Source organism: Notolepis coatsorum (assembly GCF_963971535.1).
Source record: "Notolepis coatsorum genome assembly, chromosome: 2".
NCBI lineage: Eukaryota > Metazoa > Chordata > Actinopteri > Aulopiformes > Paralepididae > Notolepis > Notolepis coatsorum.
Genome location: NC_140166.1, coordinates 212,001,860 through 212,020,111, shown reverse-complemented (window position 1 = coordinate 212,020,111; position 18,252 = coordinate 212,001,860). Strand labels below are relative to the sequence as shown.

Genomic DNA, 18,252 nt, shown 5'->3' with positions numbered 1-18,252 from the left:
ACACACACACACCACACACACACACACACACACACACACACACACACACACACACACACACACACACACACACACACACGCACACACACACACACACACAAACACACGCACACACGCACACACACACACACGCAGGCATGCATGCAAGCACACACAAACACACACACACACACACACGCAGGCATGCATGCAAGCACACACACACACACAAACACATTCATTTATTTAAGTTTAATTAAATAATTTACAGTCAGAAAGATTCTAAGAGACCCATCAATTCAATTACACATGTGTCCTATTGACAGTCAAGTTAGTACATACATACAAAATAAAATAGGCAGACTGAACAATTACATAGTTTGCTTAAAGAATAATAATAATAAAAATAAAAAAAAGCAATGTCTCTTCCACACAAGAGATGTATCTTCTGAATTAAGCAGGTTGGCAGAGGTCTAGCAGGGCTGCTGATCAGACGTTCACACATGTACAGTAGTAACTTCAGAGCGTTCAGCCACAGACTCATCCACTCATCCAGACTCATCCACTCATCCAGACTCATCCACTCATCCAGACTCATCCAGACTCATCCACTCATCCAGACCCTCACCTCATCTTCATATTTTTGAACTGTGTATTTTCTTTATTCATACTTTATGTGGTTCTTCACCTCTACTCTTGATATTTATACGTTTTAAATGTTCCATTACCCTGCCCGTACCTGTACTTCCCTCCCCTGTGCTGCTATGACACCTGAATTTCCCCAAGGGAATTAATAATGGAATGGCTTACGTGGCTTTGAGAGCCTCAAGGGTGACCATGAGCAAGGCCAGCGTTCCTCGACACCAGTCAACGCACCGATGAAATACGAAGATGTTTTACACACACGAGAACAGAGTGATACGCCTCACGTCACGTTCACCTCACCTTCTCGTAGATGGAGGCATTGCGTGCAGCGGTGGTCATCCAGACCTCCTTGTAGAAGCGGTCACTGACGGGGTCCGAGACGTCGATGCTGGAGTCAGTGTGTCCTCCTAGGATGGTCCTGTTCAACACAACACAGAGAGAGGAGGAGAGGAAGAGAGACAAGAGGGAGAGAGGGGAGAGAGAGGGGAGAGAAAGAGAGACAAGAGGGAGAGAGGGGAGAGAGGAGAGGAAGAGAGACAAGAGGGAGAGAGAAGGGAGAGAGGGGAGAGAGAAGGAGAGGAAGAGGGAGAGAGAGGGGAGAGACAAGAGGGAGAGAGGGGAGAGAGGAGGAGAGGAAGAGGGAGAGAGAGGGGAGAGACAAGAGGGAGAGAGGGGAGAGAGGAGGAGAGAGGAGGAGAGGAAGAGAGACAAGAGGGAGAGAGGGGAGAGAGAAGGGAGAGAAAGAGAGACAAGAGGGAGAGAGAAGGGAGAGAGGGGAGAGAGGAGGAGAGGAAGAGAGACAAGAGGGGGAGAGAAGGGAGAGAGGAGGAGAGACAAGAGGGAGAGAGGGGAGAGAGGAGGAGAGGAAGAGAGACAAGAGGGAGAGAGAAGGGAGAGAGGGGAGAGAGGAGGAGAGGAAGAGAGACAAGAGGGGGAGAGAAGGGAGAGAGGGAGAGAGGAGGAGAGGAAGAGAGACAAGAGGGAGAGAGGGGAGAGAGAAGGAGAGGAAGAGAGACAAGAGGGAGAGAGGGGAGAGAGGAGGAGAGGAAGAGACAATAGGGGGAGAGGGGAGAGAGAAGGAGAGGAAGAGAGACAAGAGGGAGAGAGGGGAGAGAGGAGGAGAGGAAGAGAGACAAGAGGGGGAGAAGGAGAAAGAAGGAGAGATGGGAGAGAACCAACAACAAGGATAGGGAGAGAGAGAGAAAGAGAGAGAGGAGAGAGAGAGAGAGAGAGAGAGAGAGAGAGAGAGAGAGAGAGAGAGAGAGAGAGAGAGAGAGAGAGAGAGAGAGAGAGAGAGAGAGAGAGAGAAGGGAGAGAGGGGAGATAACCAACAACAGGGATAGGGAGAGAGAGAGGGAGAGAGAGAGGAAGAGAGGCAGAGAGAGGGGGAGAGAGAAAGGGAAGGACAGAGGCAGAGAGGGGGGAGAGAACCACAGACAGGGAGAGGAAGAGAGAGAAGGGAGAGAACAAAAGATATGGAGAGAAAGAGAGGGAGAGAACCACAGACAGGCAGAGGAAGAGAGAGGGGGGGAGAGAACAAAAGATAGGGAGAGAAAGAGAACCATAGATAGGGAGAGGAATATAGATGGGAGAGAGACAGAGAGGGGGGGGAGAAAGAGAAGGAGAGGGGATAGAACCAAATACAGGGATAGAGAGGGAGAGAGAGAGAGAGAGAGAGAGAGAGAGAGAGAGAGAGAGAGAGAGAGAGAGAGAGAGAACCAAAGAGAGGGAGAGAGTCATTCGTATCTACAAGAGAGAACATCGCAATCAGAAGACGAAAGCGTGGTGCGGTGATGATGACTCAGCGTGAGAACTGTCCAACCAGTCAAGCTCAGCCTGGGTCCAACAAACATGAGTCCAACCAGTCAAGCTCAGCCTGGGTCCAACAGACATGAGTCCAACCAGTCAAAATCAAAATGTCCTTCCACTTTAGATTCCTTCATACGTTCATTTCAAAAGAATATGTTTTTTTTTTTTTTTTACATGAAATGTATAGGCCTACCTACTATAGTAATACTTTGGGTGGTGACAGGAATTTGATTTAGCTTTTACTGTATCATAGAGAACTTTGATGAACATTGTTACTCAGCTGACAGAGTTGTGCCCTTCCTGATGACTTGTCGTACAGAACTTGTAAGTCGCTTTGGATAAAAGCGCCAGCTAAATGACTAAATGTAAATGTAAAATGTACGAGAAAATGCACGTCAACCTCTGATTCTGAAATCAAGATGATCTATTATTAATGAATGCCAAGTTGGGCTTAGATTGTGGTTCCAACTACAAAATGTGTGTACGAATCTTTTTGTGAATGAGGCCCGGGGGGGGGGGGGGGGGGGAGGGGGGGGGGGGGGGGGGGGGGGGGGGCATGTGAGGAGCGTTGCTAAACTCAGAGCCGGGTAAATGTTTATTAATTACACACACACACCTGAAGCACTCGAGACGCAGGCGCAGGGCGAACGGTCCAGCCTGGTATTCCTCTCCGTCCATCATGGAGGCGACCTGCTCCGAGTCCTCCACGATCACTGCCACCTCGCTGTCCCGCTTACCCAGCATGCTCCGGTCATTGATGTTGGCAGAGCCTGGAGCACACACGCGTGTGCACACACATGCACACACACACACACACACACACACACACACACACACACACACACACACACACACACACAGGAACTGTAAGGATAATGTATCTGTGTTCATTTGATCTGCTGGAGTGGTTTGAGTCTATAAATAACACGCATACGTACATATGTACGCACGCACACACACACACTCTCTCACGTACACACTCACTCCCATACACTCCCATGCGCGCTCTCTCTCTCTCTCTCTCTCTCACACACACACATGCGCGCACAAGATAGGAGGTGCCATCTTCTGCCAGTATCTTCATGACTATTCTTTTCTATTCCAGATAAGCAGCAGGGTTAGTGAGTGATGACTGAATATAGATAGAGGATCAAAGAGATGGAGAAAAGCACAATGGAAACAGATCACGTCTCACTCTTTACTTCCACAGTAAAGCACTGTGCAAAGGCAAGCTGCAGAGGAACCACCGGCCAGCAGAGGGCGCCATGCACGCATGTAAGACTGACTAATTCTGCTCAGATTCACTTTACAGTAAAAACGTTTTTACAAGTAACACCTGAGAAGTTAAATGTCATTTGTTTTGTAATGACACACACACACACACACACACACACGAGGACTCAGACTTACTAATTGATAAATAGTTATTTTTTTATAATATTTTTGTAATAGGCCCTAATCATTTGGCATAAGATATTGATGGCTATATTAATACCGTAACATTATACTTTTTTTTTTGCAAGGGCAGACACGGGTGTTCCACCTACATGCGGATTCACGTCCATACCCTCATGTTCAGTACAGTACTTAAGATGCCTAAAGAGATGCCCCGAATCGTGCACTTGCTTACACGGATTTAACAACAAAATCCAGCAAGAACACTGCTAGATGTTCGATATGTAAATTAACTATTGAAGAGAAGACCGGGACAACCTCAAACTTCAACAGACATCTGTGGAGTGGACTCAACCTTGATGACTTGGACTCGGACTCGGGTAATGGCGACTCGACGCGGGCTCTTCTTTGGTGACTTGGACTCGAACACTGGGGACTCGAGACTCGACTCGATATTTAGTGACTCGACTACAACCTTGCTATCCACTAAAGACACATTCACTAAACACACACATACAAACACATATTTACTAACCTGCACATCCACATACAGACATTCACTAAAGACACACACACACACACACACACACACGGACCGATGATGACGGTGTTGTCGTCTGCTATCAGCATCTTGCTGTGAACGTAGATGAGCTCAGTGACCAGGCGTCCCTCCAGCTCAGCGTGGGTCCTCAGCCCAGCGAAGGAGATGTAGTTCATCCACTGGTTCTGGTCGTCCACTGAGAGAGACAGAGAGGAGGAGGAGAGGAGGAGAGGAGAGGAGAGATGGGGAGAGGGGGAAGAGAGGAGAGGAGGAGGAGAGGAGAGGAGGAGGGATGGGGAGAGGGGGAGGAGAGGAGAGGAGAGGAGGAGAGGAGGAGGAGAGGGGGAGGGGGAGGAGGAGGGGAGGAGAGGAGGAGGGGGGGAGAGGAGAGGAGGGGAGGAGGAGGGGAGTAGGAGAGGAGGAGGAGAGGAGAGGAGGAGGAGAGGAGGAGGAGAGGAGGAGGAGAAGAGAGGAGGAGGAGAGGAGGAAGAGAGGAAAGGGGAGAGGAGGAGAGATGGGGAGAGAGGGAGGAGAGGAGATGAGAGGAGGAGAGGAGGAGGAGAGGAGGGGGAAAGGAGAGGAGGAGAGGGGAGGAGAGGAGGAGAAGAAAGGAGGAGGAGAGGAGGAGGAGAGGAAAGGGGAGAGGAGGAGAGGAGAGGAGGAGATGGGGAGAGGGGGAGAGGAGGAGAGGAGGAGGAGAGGAGGAGAGGGGAGGAGAGGAGGAGGAGGAGAGGAAGAGTAGGAGAGACAATGACAAGGAGGAGGAGAGACGATGAAAAGGAGGGGGCAGTGTTGTAGTCAAGACTACTCCCAAGATGAGACCAGGACCAGACTTCTAGTCTTAGACATAGGCGAGATAAAATCCACCCTAAAATAGAATGTGATTTCCCATAACATTGTACAGCTCAGTTTTGATTTGTAAATATGTCAAATATATATCTCTCCTTAAAAGGGGCACAAAAAACAATGCTGATTTATTTAGCACATAATCTCACACACATCCAAAAACAGTTTTGCACACATTCATTCAGTTTGACAGTTATCGAGAGTAAATTAGTTTGAATATGGCCGACAGTGATGTCGTCGGGGACATTGAATCCTTGTGTTGTTAATTACAGCTAAATTAAATTATGTCGATGAAACAATAGCAACACCTTTTCTCATAGGGACTGATACCTTATCATTTCACTGAGCTGTAATTAACACAACACAAGGATTCAATGGGCCTCATTCACGAAGCGATATAAGAACAGATTTCGTTCTTAACTAGCATTTCTTCTTATTTTGTTCTTACCTGGGATTCAGCAATGTTTTCTTATTTTTGCTTTTCTCTTAGGCAAGACCAAATTCTAAGTGTGGTCGAAAGCACTCTTACCCAGATAAGAAATTATTACCCAGATATATATATATATTAAAAAGCCTACCATTGGTCAATTTCCCCCAAATACGACTTTAAAAATACAGAACTTTTCAATAATAATAATAATTATTATTATTATTATTATAACTTATTGCGTGCGTTCTGTCTGAAATGGATTATATATTGCTGTTAGAAGAGTTATGCTCTGGCCGCCCAGGCCATTGATTGATTGATTGATTGATTGCAAATTGTATTAACAGATTGCAGAATAGGTACAATACAGTACGGCTTAATACACACAATTGTTAAGGGGATGCAGACCAGAGAAAGACTTTCGTCTTGTTTACATCAGGGTCCCCCATTTTCAATTCATAATGACATTTACTGTATACGTAGCATAGAACGCATATTTAGAGATCGTCTACATCAGTGGTTCCCAAACTTCTTGTTTATGCGGACCACTAGATTGTTATCAAGAACATTTGCGGACCACCTCGTATGCAATGTGCCATCCAGTCTGTCCGTTCTCAGAATGGATTTGAGAAAGAGAGAGAGAGAGAGATGTGCCATGCAGTTTGACTTGGAGCACGCACTGTACTATGCGCACTGCCAGCCAGGCTTATATGCGGAGATATTCAGACTCTAGATCTATTTGCAGAGCCAGATGAGTGGCTGCTTAACCGTGGTGGAATGAATGGTGGAATGAACTACCCACCCCAGTTAGGACAGCCGAATCCCGTCCAATCTTTCGCCGTCGACTAAAGACGCACTTCTTTAACCATTATCTGAAATAATGAAAAAAACAAAAAAAAAACGAACCCTAACTAACCTTACTGTCATGCACTTGTCCTAATAAACTAACCTACACTGTAGCACGCAACACTTTGATGAGCATTGTTACTCAGCTGATAGAGTTGTACCCTTCCTGATGACTTGTGGTACAGAACTTGTAAGTCGCTTTGGATAAAAGCGTCAGCTAAATGACTAAATGTAAATGTAAATGTAACCGTTAACCAGTATTTCCCAATCAGTGTTGAGTGTTCGGATGGCCTGGGCGGGGGAAGAAGCTGAGTCTGAGTCTCTCTGTTTTTGCTCCTGAATGCGGAGGTGCTTGCCTGACCGCAGCAGCTTAAACAGATATCATGGTATAATCCAATTTAAACAATACCACTGATGGTAATATCATGGTATAATCCAATTTAAACAATACCACTGATGGTAATATCATGGTATAATCCAATTTAAACAATACCACTGATGGTAATATCATGGTATAATCCAATTTAAACAATACCACTGATGGTAATATCATGGTATAATCCAATTTAAACAATACCACTGATGGTAATATGGTGTTTACGTCATTATTGGGTCACCTACCATTATGATGAAAATACCATGATACCTTTTTGTAAGGGATGAGACCAAGCCTGGCCCGAATAACCACACCACAACACTGGAGAGGTTGAGGCGTATTTCCGGAGCTCAAACAACATTCAGTATCAGTGTGTGTGTGTGTGTGTGTGTGTGTGTGTGTGTGTGTGTGTGTGTGTGTGTGTGTGTGTGTGTGTGTGTGTGTGTGTGTGTGTGTGTGTGTGTGTGTGTGTTTTCCAAACACTTACTCGCTTTCTTAAGCTGGGAGATGATGGAGTGTTCTCCTCTGATCATGGTCCTAAAGGAGACAAGGAGATTAAACACAGCTGAGGAACACCTGCATGCTGCAGAGTCATACTACAGTGTGTACAGTATCTACAGTGTCTACAATATCTACATATTCTACAGTCTCTACATTATCTACAGTATCTACAGTGTCTACAGTGTTTGGCTCTATGTAGTTTCTGACCTGTAGTGTGTGTCTACAGTGTCTACAGTGTCTACATTATACAGCTCTATGTAGTTTCTGACCTGTAGTGTGTCTACAGTGTCTACAGTGTCTACATTATACAGCTCTATGTAGTTTCTGACCTGTAGTGTGTGTGTCTACAGTGTCTACATTATACAGCTCTATGTAGTTTCTGACCTGTAGTGTGTATCTACAGTGTCTACAGTATCTACATTATACAGCTCTATGTAGTTTCTGACCTGTAGTGTGTGTCTACAGTGTCTACAGTATCTACATTATACAGCTCTATGTAGTTTCTGACCTGTAGTGTGTGTGTCTACAGTGTCTACATTATACAGCTCTATGTAGTTTCTGACCTGTAGTGTGTGTCTACAGTGTCTACATTATACAGCTCCATGTAGTTTCTGACCTGTAGTGTGTATCTACAGTGTCTACATTATACAGCTCTATGTAGTTTCTGACCTGTAGTGTGTCTACAGTATCTACATTATACAGCTCTATGTAGTTTCTGACCTGTAGTGTGTATCTACAGTGTCTACATCTACATTATACAGCTCTATGTAGTTTCTGACCTGTAGTGTGTCTACAGTGTCTACATTATACAGCTCTATGTAGTTTCTGACCTGTAGTGTGTGTCTACAGTGTCTACAGTATCTACATTATACAGCTCTATGTAGTTTCTGACATGTAGTGTGTGTCTACAGTGTCTACAGTGTCTACATTATACAGCTCTATGTAGTTTCTGACCTGTAGTTGAAGTGCATGACGGCCTGGAGGGCGCTTCCTCCCCCGGTGGTGATGTCACCCTCAAAGCCAGGCAGCAGGGGGGTCACTACATACACACGGTACCTCTTCCCCTCCCTACACACACGCACACACACGCACACACACACACACACACACACACACACACACACACACACACACACACACACACACACACACACACACACACACACACACACACACACACACACACACACACACACACACACACACACACACACACACACACACACACACACACACACACACACACACACACACACACACACATACAAAAATGTATTCTATTTATTTTTGGGCTTTCTGTATTTTTCACCCCTCCCTATTTTGTCGTTATGCCAATTCCCTTCCTGGTCGTTGCGCACATTGCCCCACTGTCGGCCTGAGGAGGGTGTGTAGAACTACCACATGCTGCCCTACTGTCGGCCAGGGGAGGGTGTGTAGAACTACCACATGCTGCCCTACTGTCGGCCAGGGGAGGGTGTGTAGAACTACCACATGCCTCCTCCGATACACGTGGAGTCGCCAGCCGCTTCTTTTCACCTGACAGCGAGGAGTTTCACTGGGGGAACGTAACACGTGCGGAGGTTCATTTATATAGCACTTTTATCCAAAGCGCTTTACAATGTATGTCTCACATTCCCACATTCATACACTGACGGTGACGGGCAAGGTGCCGACCTGCTCATCGGGAGCAGTTAGGGGTTAAGTGTCTTTCTCAAGGACACTTCAACATGCTGGAGGAGCGGGAATCGAACCAGGAACTTTCCAATTACTGGACTACCACTCTACTTCCTGAACCACTGTCTCCCACAAGGAATAAGGATTAAGAACTAAGGACTAAGAATTAAAGTCAAAGATCTAAGAACTAAGGATTAAGAACTAAGGATTAAAAACGAAGGATTAAGAACTAAAGTCACAGATCTAAGATCTAAGATCTAAGGACTAAGGACGCTTAAAGGGGCACCTCACCGAAAAACAACGCTGATATAAATCTCACACGTCTCCAAACTGTGAACATACTTTCCTCCCCATACTCCACTAAACAGACTGGACTCTCAAACAAACGTGTTCAGATGAACCTCTTAAGCACCGGATGGCCGCCTGGCACATCGCGCCACTTTGCTCTCGTCTGCCGGCTCCGGGCTGCGTTTTTGCAGATCAACCAATACATTGTTGGAAAGTTGAATTTGCTGCCTTTCGATCGTCACCCTACTAGGGCTGACCCCTATTAGTCGGTAAAAAGGAGCCGTAGTCGACTGGCCAACCTCTTAGTCGAATATAAACAAATTAAAATAAAAATATATATATATTTTTTTTTGTATCATTCTTTCCAAAAGAAAAGAGGCCTAGAAGCGTGGCTAACGCTAATGGCACGCATACCAGAGGCTAACTGCCTACGAAAACAGGCACAGAGGCACTGAAAGAGGATTTCACCCATCTAATGAACACACTAGACTAGACAAATATCAAGATGTATCCATCAGTGGACCAATTGCATGCTTTTGCAGAGGACAAGAAGCCTTCAGTCGACTCCTTCAGACATTAAGCACCCCCCACAGCCCAAATGGAATGATACAAAATTTAAAAAAATTTAAAAGAAATTAAAAATATTATATATATTTTTTTGTCGGCCAATAGTCGACTAACGGCAAATTTTTGTCAATCATAGTCGACCATCCAAATCCTTAGTCGGGGACAGCCCTACACCCTACTCAACCTATTGCATGCTTCCGCAATAACGAAACATCCGCAGAGCGTCATTCGACGAGCCATTCGGACAAGTGGCCACGTGCACTTTGGCTGGCTCCTGAACGGACCAGTCACCTCTGATGGATGAAAATTATTGACCACCTTTGTAGCCAATGAAATTCTGGAGCCAAGGGTGTGCGACGTGATCGCAATGAGAAAGACAAAGAAGAAGCCAGGGGAAGTTTTCGCTTTGTTTTGACTGGCGCCTCGGAATCAATAGTAGCGGACGGCCATTTTGGATAATCATGCCGAATTAACGGCGGTACACACATTACAAAAACCTTTGTAAAACACACATGTTCTGTGGGATTGTTCTAGATAAGACTTCAGGCTATGGAACCGTTACGTTGTCCAGCTCCTACCTCTCAGCTGGAACCCAAAAACAGGAATCTGGCAACAAGTCAACAGAAATGTGAGTAAACTAAACTTTTACTTCAGTGTGTTCAAACCCCTGTAACTCTATTTCATTAGCACTCAAGAGTTATTATTAGTTTTGTGGAAGAAAGAATGTTTCCTTTCAAAAGAGACCAGACATGCATGTGCTATAAGTATAAAGTATAATAAATCGTAAATTACTTTGGGTATGCAATCGTCAGGCGTGTTTTGCAAAACTAGCCCCATTTTTGACCGATGCATAAGAGGTTAAAGTACCTGTGTGCTCTGATGATCCTCTCGATGATGGCGTCTCCGATCTTGTTGTAGACCGTCCGGTTGTCAGCACAGCTGATGAAGAACTGGTTCTGAGAGAGAAGAGAGCAAGGATAACAGGTAGCAGAAAGAGAGAGGAATAAACTAGAATCATGTACATCACACAATCTGTTTTTGCTAGGAATTGTAAAGACAGGTTTCTTGTTTATAAACATACCATGTTTGAGCCAATCAGCAGTATCCACTGAATCACGTGACTGAGTTTCCCCCTACATGCGTTGAGCTGCTGCGCTAAAAAAGTATAATGGAGCTCTATGGAGAAGCTATGGCACTTCCCTGACTAAAAGTATAATGGAGCTCTATGGAGAAACCATGACACTCCCCTGACTAAAAGTATAATGGAGCTCTATGGAGAAACCATGACACTCCCCTGACTAAAAGTATAATGGAGCTCTATGGAGAAACCATGACACTCCCCTGACTAAAAGTATAATGGAGCTCTATGGAGAAACCATGGCACTCCCCTGACTAAAAGTATAATGGAGCTCTATGGAGAAACCATGACACTCCCCTGACTAAAAGTATAATGGAGCTCTATGGAGAAACCATGACACTCCCCTGACTAAAAGTATAATGGAGCTCTATGGAGAAACCATGACACTCCCCTGACTAAAAGTATAATGGAGCTCTATGGAGAAACCATGACACTCCCCTGACTAAAAGTATAATGGAGCTCTATGGAGAAACCATGGCACTCCCCTGACTAAAAGAATAATGGAGCTCTATGGAGAAACCATGACACTCCCCTGACTAAAAGTATAATGGAGCTCTATGGAGAAACCATGACACTCCCCTGACTAAAAGTATAATGGAGCTCTATGGAGAAACCATGACACTCCCCTGACTAAAAGTATAATGGAGCTCTATGGAGAAACCATGGCACTCCCCTGACTAAAAGTATAATGGAGCTCTATGGAGAAACCATGGCACTCCCCTGACTAAAAGTATAATGGAGTGAAGCGATATCTCAAATACCATAGAACAACAGTCTGAGCATGCATAGTGAGCTGATTTCCATTGGCCTGCCGCTCTGACCACATCACTCCTCTCCTCCACCCGCCGCTCTGACCACATCACTCCTTTCCTCCACCCGCCGCTCTGACCACATCACTCCTCTCCTCCACCACCTCCACCCGCCGCTCTGACCACATCACTCCTCTCCTCCACCACCTCCACCTGCCGCTCTGACCACATCACTCCTCTCCTCCACCACCTCCACCCGCCGCTCTGACCACATCACTCCTCTCCTCCACCACCTCCACCCGCCGCTCTGACCACATCACTCCTCTCCTCCACCACCTCCACCTGCCGCTCTGACCACATCACTCCTCTCCTCCACCACCTCCACCTGCCGCTCTGACCACATCACTCCTCTCCTCCACCCGCCGCTCTGACCACATCACTCCTCTCCTCCACCACCTCCACCCGCCGCTCTGACCACATCACTCCTCTCCTCCACCACCTCCACCCGCCGCTCTGACCACATCACTCCTCTCCTCCACCACCTCCACCTGCCGCTCTGACCACATCACTCCTCTCCTCCACCACCTCCACCTGCCGCTCTGACCACATCACTCCTCTCCTCCACCCGCCGCTCTGACCACATCACTCCTCTCCTCCACCCGCCGCTCTGACCACATCACTCCTCTCCTTTTTTATAGTTTCAGGTAATTAACATTACATATCTCTTGTTGGGGAATTAACACAACATTATGCATACTTTTGACAATATATAAAATAAGAATTTGATTGCCTGGTTAAATAAAGGTTAAATAAATATATATTATTATTATTATTATTATTATTATTATTATTATTATTATTATTATTATTATTATATATATTTTTTTTAAACCGATACAGATCATTTCCGATATTACATTTTAATGCCAATATCGGCCGATAATATTGGTAGGCCGATAATATCGGACATCCCTAATGCTAACACTAACTATACTAAAGCACATGGCACGCATACTGTACCTCGATGTAGATGAAGTGCTTGCTCTTGACGATAACCTGGATGTAGGCGTTATGGATGGACTCCTCGTGGTACTTAATGCCAGCTGACCAGTCTGCCGCTGACCGCAGCACCTAAGACACACACACACACACACACACACACATACACATACACACACACAACACACGCACACACACACACACACAATTATAAATGTTATAACAGATAAGCAGAAGGTATGTAAAACGTATACACAGATACATATAAACACCATAACAAATACACAGAGGAGGATTAACAGTTATATAATATCTACATACATTCAGAGGTATAGCTATTACAATGCATACACACAGAAAATAGTAGAATAGAATGTGTATAGACACACACAGAGGTATATAAAAAGAAAAGAAAACAAACAAAGATAATGTGTACTATTTACTCAAGAAGAATAAAGAGAACGTGGCTCTTTTAAAATAGTACATTACACTGGCAATGGCCACAGAATCGGTTGACTACTAACATCACCCTTGTTCTCAGGCCCATTAAAAACACACATCCGATTCCTTTAGGCTACGAAGACCTTCACCAGAACATCAATCTCAAGCGTAACCTTTCTGGTTACATAACATCCCATCAGTACGTGGGAGCAATTAGGAGGTGTAGTACAAGTCAACATGTTTATGTATCCAGTACCCAGCGTAGCTACTGTACTGTACTACTGTACTGTAAATAAGGTTTATGTATCCAGTACCCAGCCTAGCTACTGTACTGTACTACTGTACTGTAAATAAGGTTTATGTATTCAGTACCCAGCCTAGCTACTGTAAATCAATAAGGTTTATGTATTCAGTACCCAGCGTAGCTACTGTACTGTAAATCAATAAGGTTTATGTATTCAGTACCCAGCGTAGCTACTGTACTGTAAATCAATAAGGTTTATGTATTCAGTACCCAGCGTAGCTACTGTACTGTAAATCAATAAGGTTTATGTATTCAGTACCCAGCGTAGCTACTGTACTGTAAATCAATAAGGTTTATGTATCCAGTACCCAGCGTAGCTACCTACCTAAACCTACCCAAAGCTGTAAAGGAATGTGAATCACTACCCACCTTCAAAAACACTCTCAAAGAACACCTACGGGAGACTGCAATTCAAAACTGGCCCCTACAAATGTCCTAACCCAGTTGTACAATAAAGACCAAGCATGGCTTTGTCAGTATTCCAATGTACCCAACCCCCCCCCCCCCCCCCCCCCCCACCTCCAATGTACAGTCTTTCTCAGGTCTGCATCCTCTTAACAATTGTATGTATTGAGCTGTACTGTACTGTACCGATTCTGCAATCTGTTAATAAACTTTTCAATCAATCAATCAATCAAAGTACTGTAAATCAATAAGGTTTATGTATTCAGTACCCAGCCTAGCTACTGTACTGTAAATCAATGAGGGTACAGTAAAGCTATCGCTGTGATCTGCTCTCTCACCTGCACTTTGGTTGTAACACAGTCTGGGAGCTGGTATCTGAGCTCGCTGGCGCTGCTGTGAGACTTTGGCAGCAGGAAGGGATAGGAGAGAGACCTATACTTGGGTTTCATTATCTGAGGGAGATAATGAGAGAGTAGGTGACAAAGAGAGAGGAGAGTGAGAGAAAATAGAGAGGGGGGGGGGGGTACAGTGAAAGAAAAATATTACTTCTTTGTGGGCGGAAATTTCCACTTTTCTTAACCAGGTCAGTGTGTGTTCACATTTGGCGAGTTCACAAAGGGATTGCGCTGCTTTTTCTGACGCTATGCCTGTGCAAATAGCTCCGAAACACAGTTTGCTATTCACAAAGCAAGCGCAAAGGGTGAAATGCGGTGCTAATTTGCGCTGCCATCAGCATTGCGTCTCTGTGCGTCGGTGCTATTTGCGGGTATTTAAATGAGGTAATGTGGGCGGAACATGCGCTCCTTTCTATGTAAATGAGCCTCATCGCAAAAACACTCCAATTCACAAAGGCCGGTCCTAATTGCAGTTAAAGCGACGCTATTTTACGTCTTCAGAGATCTGGTGGTAACTAAGCGCATTTATAAAGATGTCATTGCCAGCGTCTCAGGTGATCATGGCAGCAGTAAATGTTGCCAGGCGAAGGCATCGTAATGCCAGGTGTGCTCTTGAAAGAATATTTCTAAGGAGAATATCACTTTTTGATTTAAGCCAGACCGAAATCATCCGGAGACACAGGTTGCCAGCTCAAGGAATTCTTGATCTACTCTATGAAATCAAGGATGATATTGAGCCAGCCACCCAGAGATCCCATGCAATCTTATTTATTATTTAAATATTGTTATTTAACGTTGTCGGCTTCCCTAATGTTGTCGGCGCTATTGACTGCACGCACGTTCCAATTGTACCACCAAGCGAAAACAAACATGTTTTTTAGAAATAGGAAGCAAACGTTTTCAATCAACACCCAGGTAGTGTGCAACGCCAGTAATATAATAACAAATGTGGTTGCCAAATTCCCTGGGTCTGTGCACGACAGCTACATTTTTAGGAACAGCAGTCTATACGGAATGATGCAAGACATGGATGACACGAACATTTGTGCTGTAATATTCATTGCAAATGTGGGGGGGAAAAGTATGTGCTTTTCTTTTTAGCCACTTTTTCTCCTCCTGTTTTTCTGTGTTTTTCTCCCATCCCAATTTAGTCGTTATGTCAATTACCCCCTCCCCTTCCTGGTCGTTGCTCGCATGTGCCCCCCACTGGTCGGTCTAGGGAGCCCTGAAGTCTATCAGATGCTTCCTCCGAGACATAGGAGACAGCCAGCAGCATCTTTTCACCTGCCAGCGCGGACTCTCATTGGTGAAGTGTAACATGTGGGAGGTCACACTACCTTCACCATCTCCCTTCCTCGCTGTGCAGGCGCCCTGACCGACCTGTAGGAGTCGCTGTTTACAACGACCAGAATACCACCCCACCGGTGGTACTCTGCCAATTGAGCCAGTATGACGGCCGGCCAAGCTGGAGGCAACGCTGACAGCCGGATTCGATACCAGTGTCTCTCGCGTTGGTGACGAGCGCTTAGTCCGCTGCGCCACCCAGCCGCCCTAAGTATGTGCTTTTGTATAGGTGACGGCAGCTACCAACTCCAACCATCCATGGCTGATGACTCCCGTGCGTAATCCTGCTAACGTTGGAGAGGCTGCATACAATCGGGCTCACATCAGAATGCGCGGTGTGATCGAGCGCACTTTTGGCATTTTAAAAAGCCAGTTTAGATGCCTGGGCCCTCATTTATCAACTTTTGTTAGAAAGTCTTCTACTTATATAATAATAATAATAATAATTTAGGACCTGCTCCGAGGTCACCATTTGGCACACATGCGAACCATGCATACAATGCGTATCTGCGATTAACCCATCCCGTCGTCCTTCCCCCCCAAGGGCAGCCGGGAGCAGACAGGCGCCACGTGAGCCGCGCCAGGGGACCAATCCAAGTGCTCCTGTCCGTCTTCGTCAAGGACGCCACAGCGTTAGCGATCTTGTTTGTTGTGCATGTTTTTCCATTGGGTTTATCTTATCGGGGGGGGAAACCCTTGCGAGCACGGGGAGAACATGCAAACTCCACACAGAAAGGCCTGGGAGATACCCCACCTGGGTAACTGGCATCATGGAAACCTGGTCCCCAAGCGGGATTCGAACCCTGGACCTTCTTGCTGTGAGGCGACAGTGTTAACCACTACACTTCCGTTCGTAAGCACAGCATTTAGAATGTGTGCATGCACAAAAAAAAACGGGATTTATCACACGCGCGTACACAGGTCCTACGCACACCTGTCTTGATAAATATCACTTTGATCCTACGCTGCGGCTCGTGCACAGTTTCACGTATTTGCATACCAGAACCGCCCGTAATTAACCATATACGGTAATGGAACACCCCCATGAAATGTGGAAAAGTGGACTAAGCCGAGGGAAGCGTGTTATGGAGAAATACACGACAGGCTGACAGACATGTACATGGTGATGTCGGATATTATATCTATTAACTTCCTAAAAGACCATTGCTGCCTGGACACCGCAAACACTAATAAAGACCATTAACCACTGTTTTACCGTTGCCCGTTGGTGTCATTAATGCATGCTGGAATAAGAATACCTTTCTTAATTTCTTTTTAATATTAATAATTATTATATTACAATAAAAGACAGCTCCGTCTTTTAATACACACATATATTGTACAGTAACGTCAAATAAATACATACAGTCCCCGCTGAAATAAAGGTTCTGCACGCACGTACCAGCAGTGATCTACAGCATAAAAGATAGCCACTTTATACTATTCTGAGTAGATAATTCATCTGTATCGCAACAGAGTCACGGATCTGGTCGGGGCAGGTAGCATTATGTCGGGAAAATCTTTATGAAATAAACAAATGTGAATTAAAGAATTTAAAACGAAAAAAAAACGGGGGAGTCTCTACTAGGAGGTGGTCCAGAGGGAGGGGGGTGAGTCTCTACTAGGAGGTGGCCCAGAGGGGGGGGTCTCTACTAGGAGGTGGTCGGAGGGGGGGGGGGGGGGGGGGGGGTCTCTACTAGGAGACTGGTAGTCACACACACACACACACACACTGTGGAACAGTGTCTATCTGTCTGTATGTCTGTCTCTCTGCTGTCTGTCTCTCTGCTGTCTCTCTCAAAATAGTATAAGTGCTATCTTGACCCTGAGAGCGTTGCTCTCCGGCTCTGCAGCTGGACCCTTCTCAAATAAGCACGGAAAAGCTTTTAAGCTTATAGCTCCAATTTGGGTCCCAAATTGGGGTACAAATGAAGGAGGTGTCTCGGGTAGTGGACTCTAGTTAATATTATGTTCTCTCTGCAATTAGACTGCCCCTCATTCATTCATTCATCCCTATCTGATGCTATCTCTGAAAACAGTTCCTGCGAGCGCAGTCAGTGCACCCGATAACGCTATATATAAACCATGCTGCATTCATTCGGAGAGAAATACTTATTCCAAATGCTATATTTATAGGGTTTGACAATAATTACACTACTGTCACTATTTTATAATGAACTATAATGAATTACGGCCATACAGAGTGTTGAAACGAATGCACAAAAGCTTATTTCCGCATTGAAACTAATGCATGCAACTGAGGAGCGCATATGCCGTCCGTCTGCAGTAACGATATTCTACCACCGGGCGTCAGCTACGCATGCTCCAAGCTGTGCGTAGATATAAGCACAAAGTCAAGCACAAGTTCAAATTGATAAGTCCCACACTTTGCTTAGAAATGATCGTACGCACGGGTTAAGCACATATCTGTGCGTACGCAACGTTGATAAATGAGGGCCCTGGATCGTATCGGTGGGGCAATATACAGTCCCCCAAAGCACATCACTCCGTTGGGTGCTGGGTTAGGTAATAATCACAATAAAGAGAATAGAACCCGCACACTCATATGCTCCATAATAAACG

The 18,252-nt window shown here is 45.4% G+C and overlaps 1 protein-coding gene across 1 annotated transcript in view; it reads right to left on the bottom strand.

Moving 5' to 3' along the window:
• LOC311223728 (phospholipase D1-like) overlaps nt 1-18,252 on the bottom strand; it is a gene marked incomplete at both ends in the record, with an annotated part of 40,449 nt that overhangs the window by 349 nt on the left and 21,848 nt on the right. Inside the window, 8 exon segments of the mRNA XM_084308500.1 lie at nt 925-1,042; nt 3,050-3,203; nt 4,425-4,565; nt 7,352-7,401; nt 8,320-8,433; nt 10,762-10,850; nt 12,802-12,912; nt 14,269-14,382. Coding sequence (XP_084164626.1) covers nt 925-1,042; nt 3,050-3,203; nt 4,425-4,565; nt 7,352-7,401; nt 8,320-8,433; nt 10,762-10,850; nt 12,802-12,912; nt 14,269-14,382 — 891 coding nt within the window.